At 37.0% G+C, this 22,199-nt stretch overlaps 1 protein-coding gene across 12 annotated transcripts in view; it reads right to left on the bottom strand.

Annotated features, from left to right (window-relative positions):
* KIAA0586 (KIAA0586 ortholog) overlaps nt 1-22,199 on the bottom strand; it is a 140,218-nt gene that overhangs the window by 77,257 nt on the left and 40,762 nt on the right. For all 12 annotated transcript variants that reach the window (XM_059373298.1, XM_059373305.1, XM_059373297.1 and 9 more), the window contains 4 exons: nt 21,695-21,775; nt 16,919-17,112; nt 14,663-14,781; nt 2,577-2,776 (listed from right to left, as the gene is read on the bottom strand). In XM_059373298.1, coding sequence (XP_059229281.1) covers nt 2,577-2,776; nt 14,663-14,781; nt 16,919-17,112; nt 21,695-21,775 — 594 coding nt within the window. The remainder of the gene's footprint in view (nt 1-2,576; nt 2,777-14,662; nt 14,782-16,918; nt 17,113-21,694; nt 21,776-22,199) is intronic.

Genomic DNA, 22,199 nt, shown 5'->3' with positions numbered 1-22,199 from the left:
GTTTCAAGATTAGCCTGCAGAGAGCCTCAGGCTACTGCACTAGCTCTGCCTCTGAAGTAGGCCCCAAAGAAAGCTAAGGCTCCCTCTTCTAACATAGAGAGGAAGACACAGTGAATATACAGCTGAAGATGAAATGCAAACACAAGCTGGGGAGGCCATGTAACAGAAAGGAAGTGTTTTAACTGACAATATATCAAAGAGCAGCCTTTTAGCACAAAAGAACAGAGCTTGTGAAAAGTAATGGAAGGATAAGAAAAAGCAGGGGTGGAGGGGATGAAATGAAGACAATGTGGAGATGGAAAGTACTGAGGAAGGAAAAAGTAAACAATAGTGTGAATTAAGTCTCCTTTCCTAGCCATATCTTACCTCCCTAATTCCCTTCCCCAGAGTCATCAAACATAATTTTGATTGAAGACATTTCATGTGTGTATAGATTATCTGCGGAATAACTTCTTAAAAGTGGGACTGCTTGGTTAAAGGGTTAATTGCTTTTTTAATTTGAATACATATCGCCAAATTTCCCTCTGCAGGGTTATATTATTGTACACTAACCAAAAGAAGATATGAGAATTCCCATTTCCCCAAGGTTTTCTACACAATGTCATTATATAAGTAAAAGTGAGGTTTCAGTGATTTTTTTTCTTATTATCAGTGATACTGACCATCTTTTTATATGTATATGGGCCATTTGTATTTCTTTTTTGTGTGTTAACTGTCTAGACATATCTTTTAGCTATTTTTCAAATATACTATCTTTTTTCTCCTCATTCTGAAACATCTGCATAGAGGAGGGTAATTAGCCTTTATTCTGATTATGAGTTGAAAATTGATATGCAATTTTAAAACCATGAAGCATATTAGAAATTCTATGGTACTGCTTAATAATTAGTATATTCTCAGACTTTATTTCTTTCCTTTTAACTACATAAAACTATAGCATAAGAGCACTGTTGTCAAATATAATTCTACTAACCATCATTATCAGAGAATCTAAGGTATTCTAATTAGTAGTGGTAATGGACAATGATGATAAACAATTAGTTATTGAATGCCAAGTTCCAGGCAGTAGATGAAGCTCTTTACATTCATCATCTCACTATATCTTCCACAAAATCTTAGCTAAGATGTTAACAGTACCATAAAGATGTCAATTCTCTCCAAATTAAACTAATCGAAATAGGATCAATTTCCACAAAAATTCCAACAAAATCTTTCATGGCACTTGAAAACTGTATTTTAATGTATACTTGGAAGATCAAAGTATCAAGAAAAGTCATGACAATTCTGGACATAATGAACAATATGGCAGTGAGAGAAGGGAGTTTGCCCTCCTAGATACTCAGCAAGTAGATTCTGGTGAAGTCCTGATTATTTAAACTTTATGGGTCTTCTCTATTATATATATGAAACTAAAGCAACAGAGCTGATGGTTCGAATTCAGATCTCCCCAAGTCCATACACTTAACATTGTATAGACTGCCTCTTTCACAGATTTTTCTACATTTTCTCATGCAATTGCCCTCATAAGAGTATATGCAGTATATGGGCAGAAAACACACCACCGTTAATTGGCACAAAGAAATCCATAACTCGGATAACAACTGCATTGCATGCATGACCAATGGGCTGAAAAAACACACACCAAAACTATGTACATAATTTCTGGCACACTAACCACAACACGCCAATTACATTATAGCAATCTCTATAAAATTCAAACATGTAACTTTATGTTTATATCTTAAGTGAGGTAGATTAAATGTTTCATCTATATAAAATGATACCTTCATGATCTATAGAATTAGAAGTGACTATAAAGTTTTAAACAGCTGGTAGTAGTAGTATAAAGTCTATTTTAGTTTTGTATAATTCCATGTTCCTATAATAGATTAAAAACTATTTAGCATAGCAAGGCTGATGAAGGAAACAACAGAAGTGCCTAAAATATATTTTATCTTTTAATATAATATATTAATTTTAATATAATCATCTCATCTTTTAAAGAGTAAAAATAGTAGTTTATATAATAACCCAAAGTAATGTGTGAACATTGACTATATCTTGAGTTTAATAAAATCTACAAAGGATATTTTTGAACAACAGGGAAATTCAAATATGGGCTCTATATTATGTAGTATTAACATATCAATGTTAAATTTCTTCAGGAGTATAATGATGGCATTTTGATTATATAATAAAGTATCTTATTCTTAGGAGATAACTGCTAATGCTTTCAGAAGTGAAATGTCATAATATCTGTAACTTTCAAATAATTTTTAAAGAATATATAACATATAAGGACATAAAATTTGTCAAAAAGTTATCAATTGGTAAATATTAAAGGTATACAGACATTCATTGTATTATACTTTCAACTTTTCTATAAATTTAAAAGCTTTTAAAGTAAAATGCTAGGGAAAATATTACTATAATATAATAGCAAAAAAATCAATCTCAACCACAAGCTATGATCTTATTATGATACCTAATTTAAAATTTGTCTATCTTACTGTTTTTTAATAAATGTATCAAAACCACCCCAGGACTCCAAGTCATTAAAGGAGAGTCACTCCTACCGGCAAGTATGTGCTGTTTGCTGAAACATCCCCAGAAACACTTGTAGCAACACGACCTTGCTTCTTTGTTTCTCTGTCACCCAGCATGACAGCAATGGTCTCAGCAAGAGCCTCATTCACAAAATGGCTAATCATATCTGAATTCACAGGAACCCCAGCATCAACAAAAAGCTGGAAGGCACCATTGCTTGTTCCTTCCACTAAAAAAAAAAAAAAAAAAAAAAAAAAGGAATTTCAGAGTAAGTGTGCAAGAAACATGCCTGCAATCCAAATCTGAGTTGTTAAAATTTTAGAGATGAAAACATAATGTGTATAAGGAAGTAAGAGGAAGAATAAAAATGAAAATAAAAAATATTACATAAGAGAATACGAGGATAACTCACATATTGAACACCTTCTTTAACAAATCATAAAAAGGAGGAAAACACCCAGATGAAAACTTTACTTACATGGTCTCTTCCTATCACTTCAGAATTTAGTGATAAAAAGGACTTGCATACACCTGAAATGTTCTCATCTGAAAACAACTCATATTTCTAAGAACAGGGCAACAGGAAACTCTATGATAGATCTTGGTCAAAACACCAAGGCACAGGGGTACCTGGGTGGCTCAGTTGATTGAGTGTCTAGCTTTGGTTCAGGTCATGGTCCGAGGGTCCTGGATCCAGCCCAGAGCTGGGTTACCTGCCCAGTGGGGAGCCTGCTTCTCCCTCCCATTACCCCTCCCCTCCACTTGTGTTCTCTCTCTCATAAGCTCTCTCTCTCTCAAATAAATAAAATCTTTAAAATAAATAAATATATAAATGAATAATAAAAATCAAAACACAAAGATCCAATGACTACAGAGGATTTTAAAGAAAGAGTAGCTGCTTAATAAATACAAAGACAAAAACTTCCTTCCTTCTAGTTTCAGATACATCAGTTAATAACATTATAGGCTACGCCTACTCACTTTTATAGTACTTTGTATGCTTGATATCAGAAGCTGTATAGATATATTAATATTCCAAATAGGTTATAATTTTTCCCTTATATGAATGTACATAAAATTGAGAAAAACTTCCTCAACAGACTTTACTAGACTTAAAGTGGGCTCTATGTCTAAAGCTCTGTGGAAAACATGTAAACAATGATAATACAATTTGGTGGAGATATAACCTCGCCAAAGAAGTAAAACTAAAGGAGCAATATCCACAATTCCTTAAAAAGTGGTTACAGATGTCTTAGGATCACCTGTTGAGGGATAAGTAATAGTAGTTTACTCTTAAGTTACCATAGCAATGACTACCAAATGTCAAATTTGTATTTGACAGTGTATGTAGATACTTCTCCTTTTAAGTTCTCATAATTTATTGTTTTGGCATGATCAGAAATTAGAATGTTTCTATTATAAAGGCCAAAAGCCCTACCAAGACATAGGCAAAACAAAACAAACACATATACTTAGAAATAGAAAAGAATAGAATTTAAATGCCCAATTTGGAAAATATAAGATTTCCATTAAAAAAAACATAAATTTCCTCATAACTTTGTTGATCATTTTTTTCCCTTGTTTCCAAAAGGTGCTAAAAGAAAATCTGGAGGGGTAGGTAGCAGTGGAGGAGGCATTCAAGTTATACTAAACAAAAAGAATTAACTAAATGCAACAATAAATCATATGGAGTGAGGGAACAGGCTATGGCCGGGTGGAGATGAGGAAAAACAAAGAAAAAAAAATAAACAATAACTCCAAAGCTTTGGAGATTGGAAAATTTGGATCTTAACGTAAACAGGAACAAAAAAAAGGGCAAGTTGGGCTAGAAAAACTCTGGACAAGTCAAGTTTTGGGATGCTGGTGCAGAGACACAACTGCAACCTGGAGAAGTAGCAGGCTGAGACTACTTCAGCTAGCCGGAGATCAGCTAGATAGCTTATATAAAGATTGTAAACACCTGAAAATCCATCAGCAGATCGAAGAGAAGAAGAACAGCAATTCTGGAAACAGAAAAACAACCACTTTCTGAAAGGTAGGACCGGCGGAGAAGTGAATCCAAAGCGACGGGAAGATAGACCCCGGGGGGAGGGGCCGGCTCCCGGCTAGCGGCGGAGCAACGGAGCACAAAATCAGGACTTTTAAAAGTCTGTTCCGCTGAGGGACATCGCTCCAGAGGCTAAACCGGGGCGAAGCCCACGCGGGGTCAGCGTGGCCTCAGGTCCCGCAGGGTCACAGAAGGATTGGGGGTGTCTGAGTGTCGCAGAGCTTGCGGGTATTGGAACGGGAAAGCCGGCTACAGAGACAGAGCCGACAGTGAGCTCACAGCTCGGTGTTACCTTGAACCGGCTGCAGGCTCGGTGAGCTCGGAGCGGGGCTGGAGGTCAGGCAGACGGGAGAAACTGGGCGCTGTTCTCTGAGGGCGCACTGAGGAGTGGGGCCCTGGGCTCTTGGTTCCTCCGGGCCTGAGACCAGGAGGCCACCATTTGTATTCCCATCCTCCGGAACTCTACGGAAAGCGCTCAGGGAACAAAAGCTCCTGAAAGCAAACCCGAGTGGATTACTCACCCCGGCCCCTGCTAAGGGCGGTGCAATTCCGCCTGGAGCAAAGACACTTGAGAATCACTACAACAGGCCCCTCCCCCAGAAGATCAACAAGAAATCCAGCCGAGACCAAGTTCACCTACCAAGGAGTGCGGTTTCAAAACCAAGGAGAGCAGCAGAATTCCAGAGGAGGAGAAAGCAAAGCACTGAACTCATGGCTTTTTCCCTGTGATTTTTTTTAGTCTTGAAGTTAATTTAAATTTTTTTCTTTTTCATTTTTTGTTTTTTTTTCTCGCCTTCTGATTAAATTTTTTTTAACTTTTACCTTTTTCTTTTTTAACGTTTTTTAACTAGTTTATCTAATATATATTCTTTTCTTTTTTATATTTTTCTTATTTGTTTTCTTTTTTTAATTCTTTTCTTTTCTTTTTTTTCTTTTTTCCTTTTTTTTCTTTCTTCCGTTTTGAACCTCTTTTTATCCCCTTTCTCTCCCCTCACGATTTGGGATCTCTTCTAATTTGGTTAAAGCATATTTTCCTGGGGTTGTTGCCACCCTTTTAGTATTTTACTTGCTCCTTCATATACTCTTATCTGGACAAAATGACAAGACGGAAAAATTCAACACAAAAAAAAAGAACAAGAGGCAGTACCGAAGGCTAGGGACCTAATCAATACAGACATTGGTAATATGTCAGATCTAGAGTTCAGAATGACAATACTCAAGGTTCTAGCCGGGCTCGAATAAGGCATGGAAGATATTAGAGAAACCCTCTCGAGAGATATAAAAGCCCTTTCTGGAGAAATAAAAGAACTAAAATCTAACCAAGTTGAAATCAAAAAAGCTATTAATGAGGTGCAATCAAAAATGGAGGCTCTCACTGCTAGGATAAATGAGGCAGAAGAAAGAATTAGTGATATAGAAGATCAAATGATAGAGAATAAAGAAGCTGAGCAAAAGAGGGACAAACAGCTACTGGACCACGAGGGGAGAATTCGAGAGATAAGTGACACCATAAGACGAAACAACATTAGAATAATTGGGATTCCAGAAGAAGAAGAAAGAGAGAGGGGAGCAGAAGGTATACTGGAGAGAATTATTGGGGAGAATTTCCCCACTATGGCAAATGGAACGAGCATCAAAATTCAGGAGGTTCAGAGAACGCCCCTCAAAATCAATAAGAATAGGCCCACACCCCGTCACCTAATAGTAAAATTTACAAGTCTCAGTGACAAAGAGAAAATCCTGAAAGCAGCCCGGGAAAAGAAGTCTGTAACATACAATGGTAAAAATATTAGATTGGCAGCTGACTTATCCACAGAGATCTGGCAGGCCAGAAAGAGCTGGCATGATATTTTCAGAGCACTAAACGAGAAAAACATGCAGCCAAGAATACTATACCCAGCTAGGCTATCATTGAAAATAGAAGGAGAGATTAAAAGCTTCCAGGACAAACAAAAACTGAAAGAATTTGCAAACACCAAACCAGCTCTACAGGAAATATTGAAAGGGGTCCTCTAAGCAAAGAGAGAGCCTACAAGTGGTAGATCAGAAAGGAACAGAGACCACATACAGTAACAGTCACCTTACAGGCAATACAATGGCACTAAATTCATATCTCTCAATAGTTACCCTGAATGTGAATGGGCTAAATGCCCCTGTCAAAAGACACAGGGTATCAGAATGGATAAAAAAACAAAACCCATCTATATGTTGCCTCCAAGAAACACATTTTAAGCCCGAAGACACCTCCAGATTTAAAGTGAGGGGGTGGAAAAGAATTTACCATGCTAATGGACATCAGAAGAAAGCAGGAGTGGCAATCCTTTTATCAGATCAATTAGATTTTAAGCCAAAGACTATAATAAGAGATGAGGAAGGACACTATATCATACTCAAAGGGTCTGTCCAACAAGAAGATTTAACAATTTTAAATATCTATGCCCCCAACGTGGGAGCAGCCAACTATATAAACCAATTAATAACAAAATCAAAGAAACACATCAACAATCATACAATAATAGTAGGGGACTTTAACACTCCCCTCACTGAAATGGACAGATCATCCAAGCAAAAGATCAGCAAGGAAATAAAGGCCTTAAACGACACACTGGACCAGATGGACATCACAGATATATTCAGAATATTTCATCCCAAAGCAACAGAATACACATTCTTCTCTAGTGCACATGGAACATTCTCCAGAATAGATCACATCCTCGGTCCTAAATCAGGACTCAACCGGTATCAAAAGATTGGGATCATTCCCTGCATATTTTCAGACCACAATGCTCTAAAGCTAGAACTCAACCACAAAAGGAAGTTTGGAAAGAACCCAAATACATGGAGACTAAACAGTATCCTTCTAAAGAATGAATGGGTCAACCGGGAAATTAAAGAAGAATTGAAAAAAATCATGGAAACAAATGATAATGAAAATACAACGGTTCAAAATCTGTGGGACACAACAAAGGCAGTCCTGAGAGGAAAATATATAGCGGTACAAGCCTTTCTCAAGAAACAAGAAAGGTCTCAGGTACACAACCTAACCCTACACCTAAAGGAGCTGGAGAAAGAACAAGAAAGAAACCCTAAGCCCAGCAGGAGAAGAGAAATCATAAAGATCAGAGCAGAAATCAATGAAATAGAAACCAAAAAAACAATAGAACAAATCAACGAAACTAGGAGCTGGTTCTTTGAAAGAATTAATAAAATTGATAAACCCCTGACCCGACTTATCAAAAAGAAAAGAGAAAGAACCCAAATAAATAAAATCATGAATGAAAGAGGAGAGATCACAACTAACACCAAAGAAATACAAACTATTATAAGAACATACTAAGAGCAACTCTATGCCAATAAATTTGACAATCTGGAAGAAATGGATGCATTCCTAGAAATATATAAACTACCACAACTGAACCAGGAAGAAATAGAAAGCCTGAACAGACCCATAACCAGTAAGGAGATTGAAACAGTCATTAAAAGTCTCCAAACAAACAAAAGCCCAGGGCCAGACGGCTTCGCGGGGGAATTCTACCAAACATTTAAAGAAGAACTAATTCCTATTCTCCTGAAACTGTTCCAAAAAATAGAAATGGAAGGAAAACTTCCAAACTCATTTTATGAGGCCAGCATCACCTTGATCCCAAAACCAGACAAGGATCCCACCAAAAAAGAGAGCTATAGACCGATATCCTTGATGAACACAGATGCGAAAATACTCAACAAAATACTAGCCAATAGGATTCAACAGTACATTAAAAGGATTATTCACCACAACCAAGTGGGATTTATTCCAGGGCTGCAAGGTTGGTTCAACATCCGCAAATCAGTCAATGTGATACAACACATCAATAAAAGAAAGAACAAGAACCATATGATACTCTCAATAGATGCTGAAAAAGCATTTGACAAAGTACAGCATCCCTTCCTGATCAAAACTCTTCAAAGTGTAGGAATAGAGGGCACATACCTTAATATCATCAAAGCCATCTATGAAAAACCCACCAATAATATCATTCTCAATGGAGAAAAACTGAAAGCTTTTCCTCTAAGGTCAGGAACACGGCAGGGATGTCCATTATCACCACTGCTATTCAACATAGTACTAGAGGTCCTAGCCTCAGCAATCAGACAACAAAAGGAAATTAAAGGCATCCAAATCGGCAAAGAAGAAGTCAAATTATCACTCTTTGCAGATGATATGATACTATATGTGGAAAACCCAAAAGACTCCACTCCAAAACTGCTAGAACTTATACAGGAATTCAGTAAAGTGTCAGGATATAAAATCAATGCACAGAAATCAGTTGCATTTCTCTACACCAACAGCAAGACAGAAGAAAGAGAAATTAAGGAATCAATCCCATTACCATTGCACCCAAAACCATAAGATACCTAGGAATAAACCTAACCAAAGAGGCACAGAATCTATACTCAGAAAACTATAAAGTACTCATGAAAGAAATTGAGGAAGACACAAAGAAATGGAAAAATGTTCCATGCTCCTGGATTGGAAGAATAAATATTGTGAAAATGTCTATGCTACCTAAAGCAATCTACACATTTAATGCAATTCCTATCAAAGTACCATCCATCTTTTTCAAAGAAATGGAACAAATAATTCTAAAATTTATATGGAACCAGAAAAGACCTCGAATAGCCAAAGGGATATTGAAAAAGAAAGCCAACGTTGGTGGCATCACAATTCCGGACTTCAAGCTCTATTACAAAGCTGTCATCATCAAGACAGCATGGTACTGGCACAAAAACAGACACATAGATCAATGGAACAGAATAGAGAGCCCAGAAATAGACCCTCAACTCTACAGTCAACTAATCTTCGACAAAGCAGGAAAGAATGTCCAATGGAAAAAAGACAGCCTCTTCAATAAATGGTGCTGTGAAAATTGGACAGCCACATGCAGAAAAATGAAATTGGACCATTTCCTTACACCACACACAAAAATAGACTCAAAATGGATGAAGGACCTCAATGTGTGAAAGGAATCCATCAAAATCCTTGAGGAGAACACAGGGAGCAACCTCTTCGACCTCAGCCGCAGCAACATCTTCCTAGGAACAACGCCAAAGGCAAGGGAAGCAAGGGCAAAAATGAACTATTGGGATTTCATCAAGATCAAAAGCTTTTGCACAGCTAAGGAAACAGTTAACAAAATCAAAAGACAACTGACAGAATGGGAGAAGATATTTGCAAACGACATATCAGATAAAGAACTAGTGTCCAGAATCTATAAAAAACTTAGCAAACTCAACACCCAAAGAACAAATAATCCAATCAAGAAATGGGCAGAGGACATAAACAGACATTTCTGCAAAGAAGACATCCAGATGGCCAACAGACACATGAAAAAGTGCTCCATACCACTCGGCATCAGGGAAATACAAATCAAAACCACAATGAGATATCACCTCACACCAGTCAGAATGGCTAAAATTAACAAGTCAGGAAATGACAGATGCTGGCGAGGATGCGGAGAAAGGGGAACCCTCCTACACTGTTGGTGGGAATGCAAGCTGGTGCAGCCACTCTGGAAAACAGCATGGAGGTTCCTCAAAATGTTGAAAATAGAACTGCCCTATGACCCAGCAATTGCACTATTGGGCATTTACCCTAAAGATACAAATGTAGTGATCCAAAGGGGCACGTGCACCCGAATGTTTATAGCAGCAATGTCCACAATAGCCAAACTATGGAAAGAACCTAGATGTCCATCAACAGATGAATGGATCAAGAAGATGTGGTATATATACACAATGGAATACTATGCAGCCATCAAAAGAAATGAAATCTTGCCATTTGCAACAACATGGATGGAACTAGAGCGTATCATGCTTAGCGAAATAAGTCAAGCAGAGAAAGACAACTATCATATGATCTCCCTGATGTGAGGAAGTGGTGATGCAACATGGGGGCTTAAATGGGTAGGAGAAGAATAAATGAAACAAGATGGGATTGGGAAGGAGACAAGCCATAAGTGACTCTTAATATCACAAAACAAACTGAGGGTTGCTGGGGGGAGGGGCTTTGGGAGAAGGGGGTGGGATTATGGACATTGGGGAGGGTATGTGCTTTGGTGAGTGCTGTGAAGTGTGTAAACCTGGTGATTCACAGACCTGTACCCCTGGGGATAAAAATATATGTTTATAAAAAATAAAAAATTAAAAAAAAAAAAAGAGTCACTGATGGTTTGTCTCCCTCCCAATTCCATCTTGTTTCATTTATTCTTCTCCTACCCCCTTAACCCCCCATGTTGCATCTCTACTTCCTCATATCAGGGAAATCATATGATAGTTGTCTTTCTCTGACTGACTTATTTCGCTAGGATTAAACCCTTTTTAAGAAGGTATAATATGTTCACATTCATTTTAGGTTCAGGGAAGGTTATAGTGGTTAGTTCTCTACTGGGTTTTAGTTGTCAATAGCCAATAAATTTTAAAATTTGTAATTACAAGTTTAAAACTTGTAATTTTTTAAACTTCTGTTGAAACATTTAACTTTCAGGTTAAAAATTTTCTGTTATTTGGAGGCAGCTGGGTTGCTCAGTCATTAGAGTCTTGATCTCAGATCTTGGTCTCAAGGCTGTGAGTTTAATCCCCATGTTGGGTGTGGAATCCACTTAAAAATTTTTTCTGTGAAATGAAAAATTTGTGTTTTAAATTAAAAATTTAGAATTAAAAAAAAAAAAAAAAGAATTAGAGGTGGTCAACAGTGCCCATGCTAGAGCCACGAGGGAAGATAAGGATTTGGAAAAAAAAGGTTATGCACCCGAATGTTTACAGCAGCAATGTCCACAATAGCCAAACTATGGAAAGAACCTAGACGTCCATCAACAGATGAATGGATAAAGAAGATGTGGTATATATACACAATGGAATACTATGCAGCCCTCAAAAGAAATGAAATCTTGCCATTTGCAACAACGTGGATGGAACTAGAGCGTATCATGCTTAGCGAAATAAGTCAAGCGGAGAAAGACAACTATCATATGATCTCCCTGATATGAGGAAGTGGTGATGCAACATGGGGGGTTAAGGGGGTAGGAGAAGAGTAAATGAAACAAGATGGGATTGGGAGGGAGACAAACCATAAGTGACTCTTAATCTCACAAAACAAACTGAGGGTTCTGGGGAGAGGGGGGTTGGGAGAAGGGGGGTGGGGTTATGGACATTGGGGAGGGTATGTGCTTTGGTGAGTGCTGTGAAGTGTGTAAACCTGGCGATTCACAGACCTGTACCCCAGGGGATAAAAATACATTATATGTTTATTAAAAAAATAAAAAATTAAAAAAATTTTTATAAAAAGGTTATTCTTGACAAGATTCTGTAAGGAGCTTCACTAGGAGAAGGGCAGAAAGCTCCATGAGGACTAAAGAGAAAGTAGGTAATGAAAAAGTATAAGCCATAAATATAGGCTGGGAAGTCTAGGAATTGGGCAGTTAGAGTCTGTGGGAGAAGAAAAGTAGGTAATTCTGGACTGGAGAGAAGGCAAAAAAATAGAAGTAATGATACAGAAGAATGTTTTAAAAAGAAGAACAAGGGGTGCCTGGGTGGCTCAGTCAGTCAAGATCTGAGACTTTGGCTCAGATCATGATCTCAGGGTCCTGGGATTGAGCCCCTCATTGAGCCCTGCTGCATCAGGCCCCTGTCAGGCTCTACGCTCAGTGGGGAGTCTGCCTTTGTTTCTCTCCCTCTGTCCCTCCTCATGGTCATGCTTAGGCACACATCTCTCTCTCTCTCTCTCACACACAAACACAAATTAATTAACTAATTAATTAAATCTTTTTTAAAAACAACAAATTTGGAGAACTTATACAATCCAATTTCAAGATATTTTTAAATTACAGTAAGGTATGATATTGACATAAAAATAAACTTACAGATCAAGGCACAGAAAAAAAGCCCAGAAACAGATTCATACATATTTAGCCAACTGATTTTCAACAATGGTGTCAGAGTAATTCATTGCAAGAAAGGATAATCTTTTCAACAAATAATGCTAGAACAATTGGATATCCATACACTGAAAAAAAAAAAAATCTTTGTATATGGTGCAAAGTAGGGATCAAAATTAACTCAACATGTACCACAGACCTAAATGCATAGTCTGAATCCGTACACATTCTAGAAGGAAATATAGGAGAAAAGCTTAATGATCTTGAGAAATAATATATCAAAAAACACAAACTATAAAAGAAAAATTGATAAATTAAAATCCATCAAAATTAACCTTTTCATTTTCTTTTTCTTTTTAAAGATTTTATTTATTTATTTGAGAGAGAGCAAGAGTGAGAGATCATAAGCAGGGAGAGCCATAGAGGGAGTGGCAGAGAGAGAAGCAGGCTCCTAGCCTAGCAGGGCTTGATCCCAGTACCCCAGGATCATTACCAGAGCCAAAGGCTTAACCTACTGAGCCACCCAGGCGCCCCAACATTTTTCCCTGACCCATTTAAAAGATAATGCTGAGAAAACAAAAAGGTGAGACACAAACTAGGAGAACATACTGTAAATTCTATCTAATAAAGGACTTGTATCAAGAATAAAGAACTTTTACAACTCAATAATAGGAAGACACAAACCTCAATTTAAAAATGGGCAAAAGATTTAAAGGACATTTCCACCAAAGTAAACATACAGGTGGCAAATAAGCACATGGAAAAAATGCACATCATTAGTCATTAGGGAACTGTGAAAAATGAGATCTCTCTACATGCTTACGGAATGTCTATCATTAAAAACACTGACAACACCAAGTGCTGGTGAGGTTGGAGAGCAACTGGAGCCCTCAGGCAATGCTGGCTGGGAATGCAAAATAGAACAGCCTCTCTAAAAACACGCAGCAGTTTCTTATCTGTTATCACAGCTTTATTTCTAGTAGCCCCAAACTAAAAGAGTACAAATTTCCATGAACTGGTAACTGGATTAACAAATTATGATAGATCCATAATATTATTACTAGATGCATAAAACATGATTGTCAAAGCTTTATGTTAAATAAAGGCTGACACAAAAGGCTATATATTATATGACTACATATATAAAAAATTCTAGTAAAGACAAAAATACAGTGATAGAAAGCAGATCAGCAGCTATTAGGGCCCAGTAGGCGTGGGAGGGGCTGAGGAACGGACTACAAAGTGGCATAAGTGAATTTTTTAGAACGATGGAAGTGTTTTTTTTTTATATCATGATTGAGTGGCTAATGCACAGTTCTATTGATCAAAATTCATCACACTGTACACTAAGAATTGGCAAACTTTATGGCAAGTAAACTATACCTCAAAAAAGCTAATGGAAAAAGAGGAGGTGAAAGAGGGGGAAAAGGAAGAAGAAAGGAGAAAATGATAGAAGAGGAGGAACAGGAGGAAGGATGAGAAGGAGAGAATGATTTGGGTTCCATAAAGAGGTTCATCCATCCATCCAGTGTCAAAAGCTAGGCACTAAAGGAGAAACATCCATAATCCTGAGTAATTTATAGTCTAGTGAAACAGATAATGTAAGCCAATTGTAATCCAATCTGATAGTCCCCCTAACAAAGATATGTACAAAGTGCTATGGGAAGTAATGGAGAGATTTGGGGTGGGAGGGATGGAGGGATAGAATAATGTGAACACTGCAGTATGAAATACAGAGGTGAGAGAAAACTTACCTCCACTATAGAGAACAAAATGAAAAGGATATTGGAAGTAAGAGCCTATCTTTTGTCAGCTGAGGAATACTTGACCTCTAAAATACATAAACCCATGACTTGAAGGTTTTATCTTTTTTTTTTTTTTTAAAGATTTATTTATTTATTTATTTATTTGAGAGAGAGAGCGAGAGAGCGAGCACGTGTGCACACACATCTGCAGGCAGGGGCAGAGGGAAAGAGACTCTGAAGCAGACTCCCCGGTGAGTGCAAAGCCCAACGTGGGGGTCTATCCCACAACTCATGAGATCATGACCTGAACCAAAATCAAGAGTCAGATGCTCAACCAGTTGAGCCATCCAGGTGTCCCAAGGTTTTATCTTTCAATACCAAAAGAAAGTAAAAGATTCCATTTCACTTACCGATGTCAGAAGTCAATGGTTCACTTGCCTCACTGACTGAAACACTGACATCAGGTCTGGCCTGTTGTTGAATTGGAAAGAGCCCAGAGATAATTCTCGACATTATCTCTTGTTCTACCCTGAGGAATAAAAGTTGAGGATTCTTAAATTTGATTGAATATACAAAGTATTAGAAATAACACCCCTAAAAATAAACTTCACCAATGGACACAAACATTTACACAACCAAGTAGTAATTCTAAAGGTTTAATCTGGAAAAAAAAATAAAGGGATCTCCCAGTTGAATAAACCACATGAAACAGAATCACCATGTGGGAGGCAGATTTAAATTTGATTTAATCAACTTGCAGATTAGCCTAATGAAAAGTGTAACAGACCTCTTAAATTCATAATAAGGTTTAGGTCAAGGATTATCGGACGTATCATGCACCTAAAATGTTGGGTTCCCTACTCGGAAAGCACCCATATAAAAGCACACAAGATCAGAATTAGAAAAGAAGTCCAGCTGCCCTCTCTTCAAAGAAATAAATATTTGGACTACAATACAGGTAGTTTTCCTCTTAAAAAGGAAAGACAATTTATTTCCAAGGTCATTTTTAGGAAATGAAAGAGGAAAGAGAGAAGGAAGGAAAAAGGGAATATAATAGGAGATCAGTTCTGTACATTTCTTTACAACACCCAGGAGGCTGGTGAAAAATTATTATACACGTATAGATAGTCATTGTAGAGAAATATGTGAGTTACAAAATCTCACACAAAATCTCGGACTCATGGATAAACACAACTAACAATTTGGTATATGTTTTTCAAATTTTTTCCTATGTACATTTTTTTTGGTTTTGTTGTTGTGGTGGTTTTTTTTTGTGTGTTTGTTTTTTTGAGAGAGAGTACATGTGCAAGTGGGGGTGGGGGGTGAGAAGGGGCAGAAGGAGAGGGGTAGAGAGAATCTTTTTTTTTTTAAGATTTTATTTATTTATTTGACAGAGAGATCACAAGTTAGCAGAAAGGTAGGCAGGTGGGGAGAGAGCAGGCTCCCTGCTGAGCAGAGAGCCCCATGTGGGACTCCATCCAAGAACCCTGAGATCATGACCTGAGCTGAAGGCGGAGGCTTAAGCTACTGAGCCACCCAGATGCCCCAGAGAGAGAGAATCTTAAGCAGACTTCACACCCAGCATAGAACCCAAAGTTGGGCTTGATCTCACGACCCTGCGATCATGACCTGAACTGAAACCAGAGTCAGATGCTTAACCAACTGCACCACCCAGGTATCCCTGCATGTGTATTTTTGAGTGCAGTCTTTTAATTCTTAATATCATTCAACATCATTAAATATTCTTCTAAGTGCAATCTTGGTAAGTATTATTATTAAGTTTAGTTTATGCCATAACTTCCTTAAAGTTTCTCACAGGTGAAAACAGAGATAAAAACAGAGTTCAGAGGTGCCTGGGTGGCTCAGATCATTTGGGCATCTGCCTTCAGCTCAGGTCATGATCCCAGGGTCCTGGGATCGAGTTCCACATCGGGCTCCCTACTCAGCAAGGAGCCTGCTTCTCCCTCTGCCTGCTGCCCCCCCTTGCTTGTGTTCTCTCTCTTGCTCTCTAATAAATAAATAAAATCTTAAAAAAAAAAAAAAAGAGTTCATAAGTTATAGAAGTAACATGCAGAACAATGCCTTGTTTACGGTAAGCACTGTATGTGCTAAGTAGTCTATGGCTGAGTAGCAGAACCATAATTATTTCCTTAGGAATTTCTGGAAGTGAATCATGGAATTAAAGAATATGTACATTAAAAAAAAAAAGAATACATACATTTTGAAGGCTTTTGTTACTTAACAGCCTCTTTTGCCATAATAGACAGCCTAAATACAAATATTCAAGAAAAACAATACCTTCAACAACTATTTAAACCCTCACATCACATCAAATAGTTCCCAGTGACTGTAACAAAGGAAAAGTTTAATAAACAAAAGGAGACAAGGAAGATTTTCAACTAAAATTTAATACTTTCTTTCTTTTTTTAATTTTATTTATTTATCTGACAGACAGAGATCACAAATAGGCAGAGAGAGAGAGGGAGGGAAGCAGGCTCCCCGCCGAGCAGAGAGCCCGATGCGGGGCTCGATCCCAGGACCCTGGGACAATGACCCGAGCCAAAGGCAGAGGCTTCAACCCACTGAGCCATCCAGGTGCCCCTAAAATTTAATACTTTCTATCTGCTACTACGATTCTGTTCATACCAACACCACTGTAAACTCACCACTGAATTAAGCTATTTTCCAATGTTTCTTTTCTCTGAATTACTTTATCCAGAACATCAGTGGTGGGCTGAAAAGTAGAAGCAACTGGCGGAAATGGAGGACCATTATATTTTGTAGAAACAACTTTAACACTTCTGTTAAACTCCAGAATTGGCTCAGAGTGTTCTGGAATTTCATCACGTTTTTCCTCTTCCTGGTAATAATAAAAACAAAACTATTACATTCATGTATTTGTTTAACATTTACTGAATGACTAGGGTAAGCATGAAACTTGGGTTGGTAAATTAACCATCACTTCTACATTAATCAATAGAATTTCTAATTAGGTGGCATCAAGTTATTTACAATATATATATTTGTCATACAAATTGCCTTGAAGAAACCTTAATTATACAATTATTTTGTCTTTTTAAAACCCACTGTTCATTTTAAGCAGTCATAAAACAAACTAAATAACTTGGTTTTTCCTGCATAGAACATTAACACTTCCCTCTATAAATTTATTATCTTAATTTATTATAATAAATTAATGCTTCTAAATATCACTGCTTCCTCTTTCTGAACCTATAATTTACGTCTACAAATGCAGTTAGGTTACCTTATACATTATTTGCACCATCATATGATCAAAGAAATAATTTCTGAAAATTTTAAACTTTTCATTATGAAAATATCAGACATGTTTAAAAGAAAACAAAATAGTGCTCATATACTATATTGGTTATGTATAAATTATGCATATCCCATTTACTTGTTGCCAGCTTTAACAATTACCAACCCACAGCTAATTTGTGTCACCTCTATACACCCCCATCTGCTTTACCTTTCACATATAATTTTGAAACAAATCACAAATCTCATTTTACCTGTAAATGGTTTAATATGTATCTCAAAAAAATTAGAAGTCTTTAAAAACTATAATTCGATTAATATCCTCCCATTAAAAAATTAACTCCACAACTAATAAGTGGCAGAGCCAGGATTGGAACACTTGGCTCTGACTCCAAATCATGTGTTATTTCTATAACTGTTTCTTTCACTTGTACGTGGGAGGAAAAAGTTGTCAAATGTCTTTGCCAGGCATTAGAAATATAAAGATAAGTAAGATTCTTGCCTTTGAAACATTCATGTGCAATTCACATGAGAAAACATGCCAGTGAACAAAAACCTTTAATATAGTACATATCTCTTAATATTCTAAAATAGGGTTTGATTTTATGATGAATAAATCTGGCGTTAGCAGTGAAAGTCCTGAAAGAAATATGAATAAATATCTTGCAATTGTACTGGCATTTTATTATTCAAGTGGTTTCTATGGTATATGATTCTTTTCTCCCATCCTCTATATTTTACTTCTTCCTATTTTCCCCCTTCTTCTATTTTACCATTTCTATATCATTTCTATAGCTCTTCCTGTTATATGGACTCTTCTCTTGGATTTTAGACCCCTCACAACTTTTCCCCTCACTATGAGCTAGCTGGTGATCTTGCCAATAATCCAGAAGTCAGACAGACAAATGTTTAACAGAATAAAGAAAGGATAGATTGGAGGTGGGGGAGCCAAAGGAAATGAAAAGGAGGAAGAAAATAGGAAGCAGGAAAGAAGAGATGTAGATGGGAACCAGCTGATATCCATTATATTTCACTGAGGCAGCTAGAGGACACAGATGAAGAGAATACTATACTATAGAATACTAACTTCATAATTTTTTTTTTAAAGATTTTATTTATTTATTTGACAGAGAGAGATCACAGTAGGAGAGAGGAAGGGAAGCAGGCCCCCCGCTGAGCAGAGAGCCCGATGTGGGACTCGATCCCAGGACCCTGAGATCATGACCTGAGCCGAAGGCAGCGGCTTAACCCACTGAGCCACCCAGGCGCCCCTAACTTCATAATTTTAAAATTAAAATACATTTAGCTCAAAAGTAAAGGGAAGTTTCTCAAAGCACTGTAACATAATATTGGTGGTGAAAACATACTCAACTATTGGGAACAAGGCAAGCATGTCCCCTCTTACCATTCCTTTTCAACAGTGTACTAAAAGTCCTTGCTAATGCAAGTAGACAATAAAAGCAAATAAAAGGTGTTTGGAAGGAAGAAATAAAACTGTCCTTGTTTGCAGAGGACATGATTGTCTATATAGAAAATCTGAAAGAATTGACAAAAAAAAAAAAAACCCCAAACAACTCCTGGAAATAATTATTGATTATAACAAGTTTGCCAACAATGAACAAGTGGAAAATGAAATTAAAAGCACAATACTCTTTACATAAGCACCAAAAAAAATGAAATACTTATGTATAAATCTAACAAAATATGTACAAGAACTTTTTGAAGAGAAGCACAAAATTCTAATGAATGAAATCAAAGAACCAAATCAATAAAGAGATATTCTATGATTTTTTTTGTAGAGTTCATGGAGAGGGAGAGAGAATCTTATCAAATCAAGAGTCAGATGCTTAACCGACTAAGTCACCCACATGCCCCGAGATATTCTATGTTCTTAGATAGGAAGACTCAATACTGTCAAGATACTGGTTGTTCCCAACTTGATCTATAGATTCCATGCAATTCCAATAAAAATCTCAGTAAGATATTATGTGGCTATCAACTAATTGACTCTAAAACTTATATAGAGAGGCAAAAGAACCATAATAGCCAACACAATACTGAAGGAGAAGAATAAAGTTGGAGGACAGACACTATTCAACTTCAAGACTTTCTATAAAGCAATAGTAATCAAGCAGTATGGAATTGATGAAAGAACAGACAAACAGATGAATGGAACAGAATAGAGAGCCCAAAATTAGAACCACATAAATACAGTCAATTCATCTTTGACATAGAAGCAAAGGCAATACAATGGAGCAAGGATCATCTTTTCAACAAGATGATCCACAGGCAAAAAAACCTAACCTTGCACAGACCTTACACCTTTCACAAAAATTAACTCAAAATGGATCAGAGACTAAATGTAAAACACAAAACTATAAAACCCCTAGAAGAGAACATAGGAGAAAACTGAGATGACTGTGGGTATGGTACTGACTTTTTAGATACACCATCAGATGGGTGATCCATGAAAGAAATAACTGATATGCTGGACTTCATTCAAATTAAAAACTTCTTTGTGAAATACAACATCAAGAGAGTTAGAAGACAAGCCATAAACAAGAAGAAAATATTTGCCAAAACATATCTGATAAAGAACTATTATTCAGGGGCGCCTGGGTGGCTCAGCGAGTTAAAGCCTCTGCCTTTGGCTCAGGTCATGATCCCAGGGTCCTGGGATCAAGCCCCACATTGGGCTCTTTGCTCTGCAGGGAGCCTGCTTCCTCCCCTCTCTCTCTGCCTGCCTCTCTGCCTACTTGTGATCTTTGTCTGTCAAATAAATAAATAAATAAATCTTAAAAAAAAAAAAAAAAGAACTGTTATTCAAAATATACAAAGGACTCTTAAAACTCAACAATAAGATAACAACCCGGTTGGGGCGCCTGGGTGGCTCAGTGGGTTAAAGCCTCTGCCTTCGGCTCAGGTCATGATCTCAGGGTCCTGGGATAGAGCCCCACATCTGGCTCTCTGCTCAGCAGGGAGCCTGCTTCCTCCTCTCTCTCTGCCTGCCTCTCTGACTACTTGTGATCTCTGTCTCTGTCAAGTAAATAAATAAAAATCTTTAAAACAAAACAAAACCCCGTTTTAAAAGTAGGCCAAAAACCTTAACAGACAACCTCACCAAAGAAGATATACAGGTGGAAAATAAGCGTATGAAAAGATGCACCACATCATATGTCATCAGGGAAATGCAAACTAAAACAACAAAGAAATACCACTACACAAAATCTGGCCAAAATCCAGAATACCTACAACACCAAACACTGACAAAGATGTGCAGCAGCAGGAACTCTCATTCCTTACTGGTGATAAAGAAAAATGGTACAGCCACTTCGAAAAAAAGTTCACTGGTTTCTTACAAATCTAGATATACTTTTAACATACAATCCAGCAATCATGCTCCTCGATATTTACCTAAGGAGATGAAAACATGTTCATGAAAAAAAATCTGTGCACAGATGTTCATCATAACTTCATTCACAACTGCCAAAACTCAGAAACAACCAAGATATCCTTTAGTAGGTGAATGAGTAAATAAACTGTGGCACATCCAAACAATGGAATATTATTCAGCACTAAAAAGAAATGAGCTATTCAGTCATGAAAAGATATGGAGGAAGCTTAAATGCATATTACTGAGTAAAAGAATCCAAAAAGGCTACACACTGTATCCTTCTGACCCCATCACATTCCAGAAAAAAACAAAACTATGGAGACAATAAGGTCAGTGGTTACCAGGGATTGGGGTGAGCTAGGGAAGAATGAATAGGTAGAACACAAAGAATTTTAGAGAAGAGAAAATACTCTGCCTGATACTGTAATAATGGATACATTTGTTCAAGCCCATAGAATGTACATAATCAAGGGTGAACTCTAAAGTAAACTACGGATGCTGAGTGATTATGATGGGTCAATTTAGGTTCATCAATTTTAACAAATGTACCACTCCAGATGCTAAGAGTGGGGGAGGCTATACATGTGTGGGGCCAGAAGGTATATGGAAGGTATATGGAAAATCTCTGAACTTTCATCTCATTTTTGTTCATTTTAGAAACTAAAACTGCTCTAAAAATTATATACAGATACATGTGTATAATTATCTTTAATTACATGGAAGAATACTGCTAGAAAAATAATTTCTCACATTTTCTAAGCTTTGTTACCTGTATGATATCGATTACTTCATCAAAGTTCGTTCCTGGAAACTTGACCTCTTCTTCATCTACCGTCGTAAGTTCTGGGGTCTAAGAAAGCATTTTCAAGAAGATTTTGTTGTGCTTAATATCGTTTAAATTTATACATAATTTACCATGTTTCTACCCATAACATAAGCTTATAATTACATAGCTCTATTTTTTAATTTTAATATCCTACTTAGAATTGATTTCACTAAAAAAATGAAATCCAAGATAGTACCTGAGCCATCAGGTTTCATTTTAATAGCTCTCAAAAATTAAATATAAGTTTTTGTCAATGACTCCATCAACAATGCATCTTAAGCCAACCAGTCAGGTTGCTAGGATTATGATTTCTCTCCTAAGGTTGTGTTTATATGTTAGATATGTAAGTATATGTATATACAAACACACAAAAAGACAGATACAGTATCAAATAAAATAGAAAGTTATAAATACTAATTTAGCGAGATACTAATTTAGCCTGTAGGCC

The sequence above is a fragment of the Mustela nigripes genome, chromosome 13, assembly GCF_022355385.1.
Source record: "Mustela nigripes isolate SB6536 chromosome 13, MUSNIG.SB6536, whole genome shotgun sequence".
Taxonomy (NCBI): domain Eukaryota; kingdom Metazoa; phylum Chordata; class Mammalia; order Carnivora; family Mustelidae; genus Mustela; species Mustela nigripes.
This window is presented reverse-complemented; position numbering and strand designations above follow the sequence as displayed.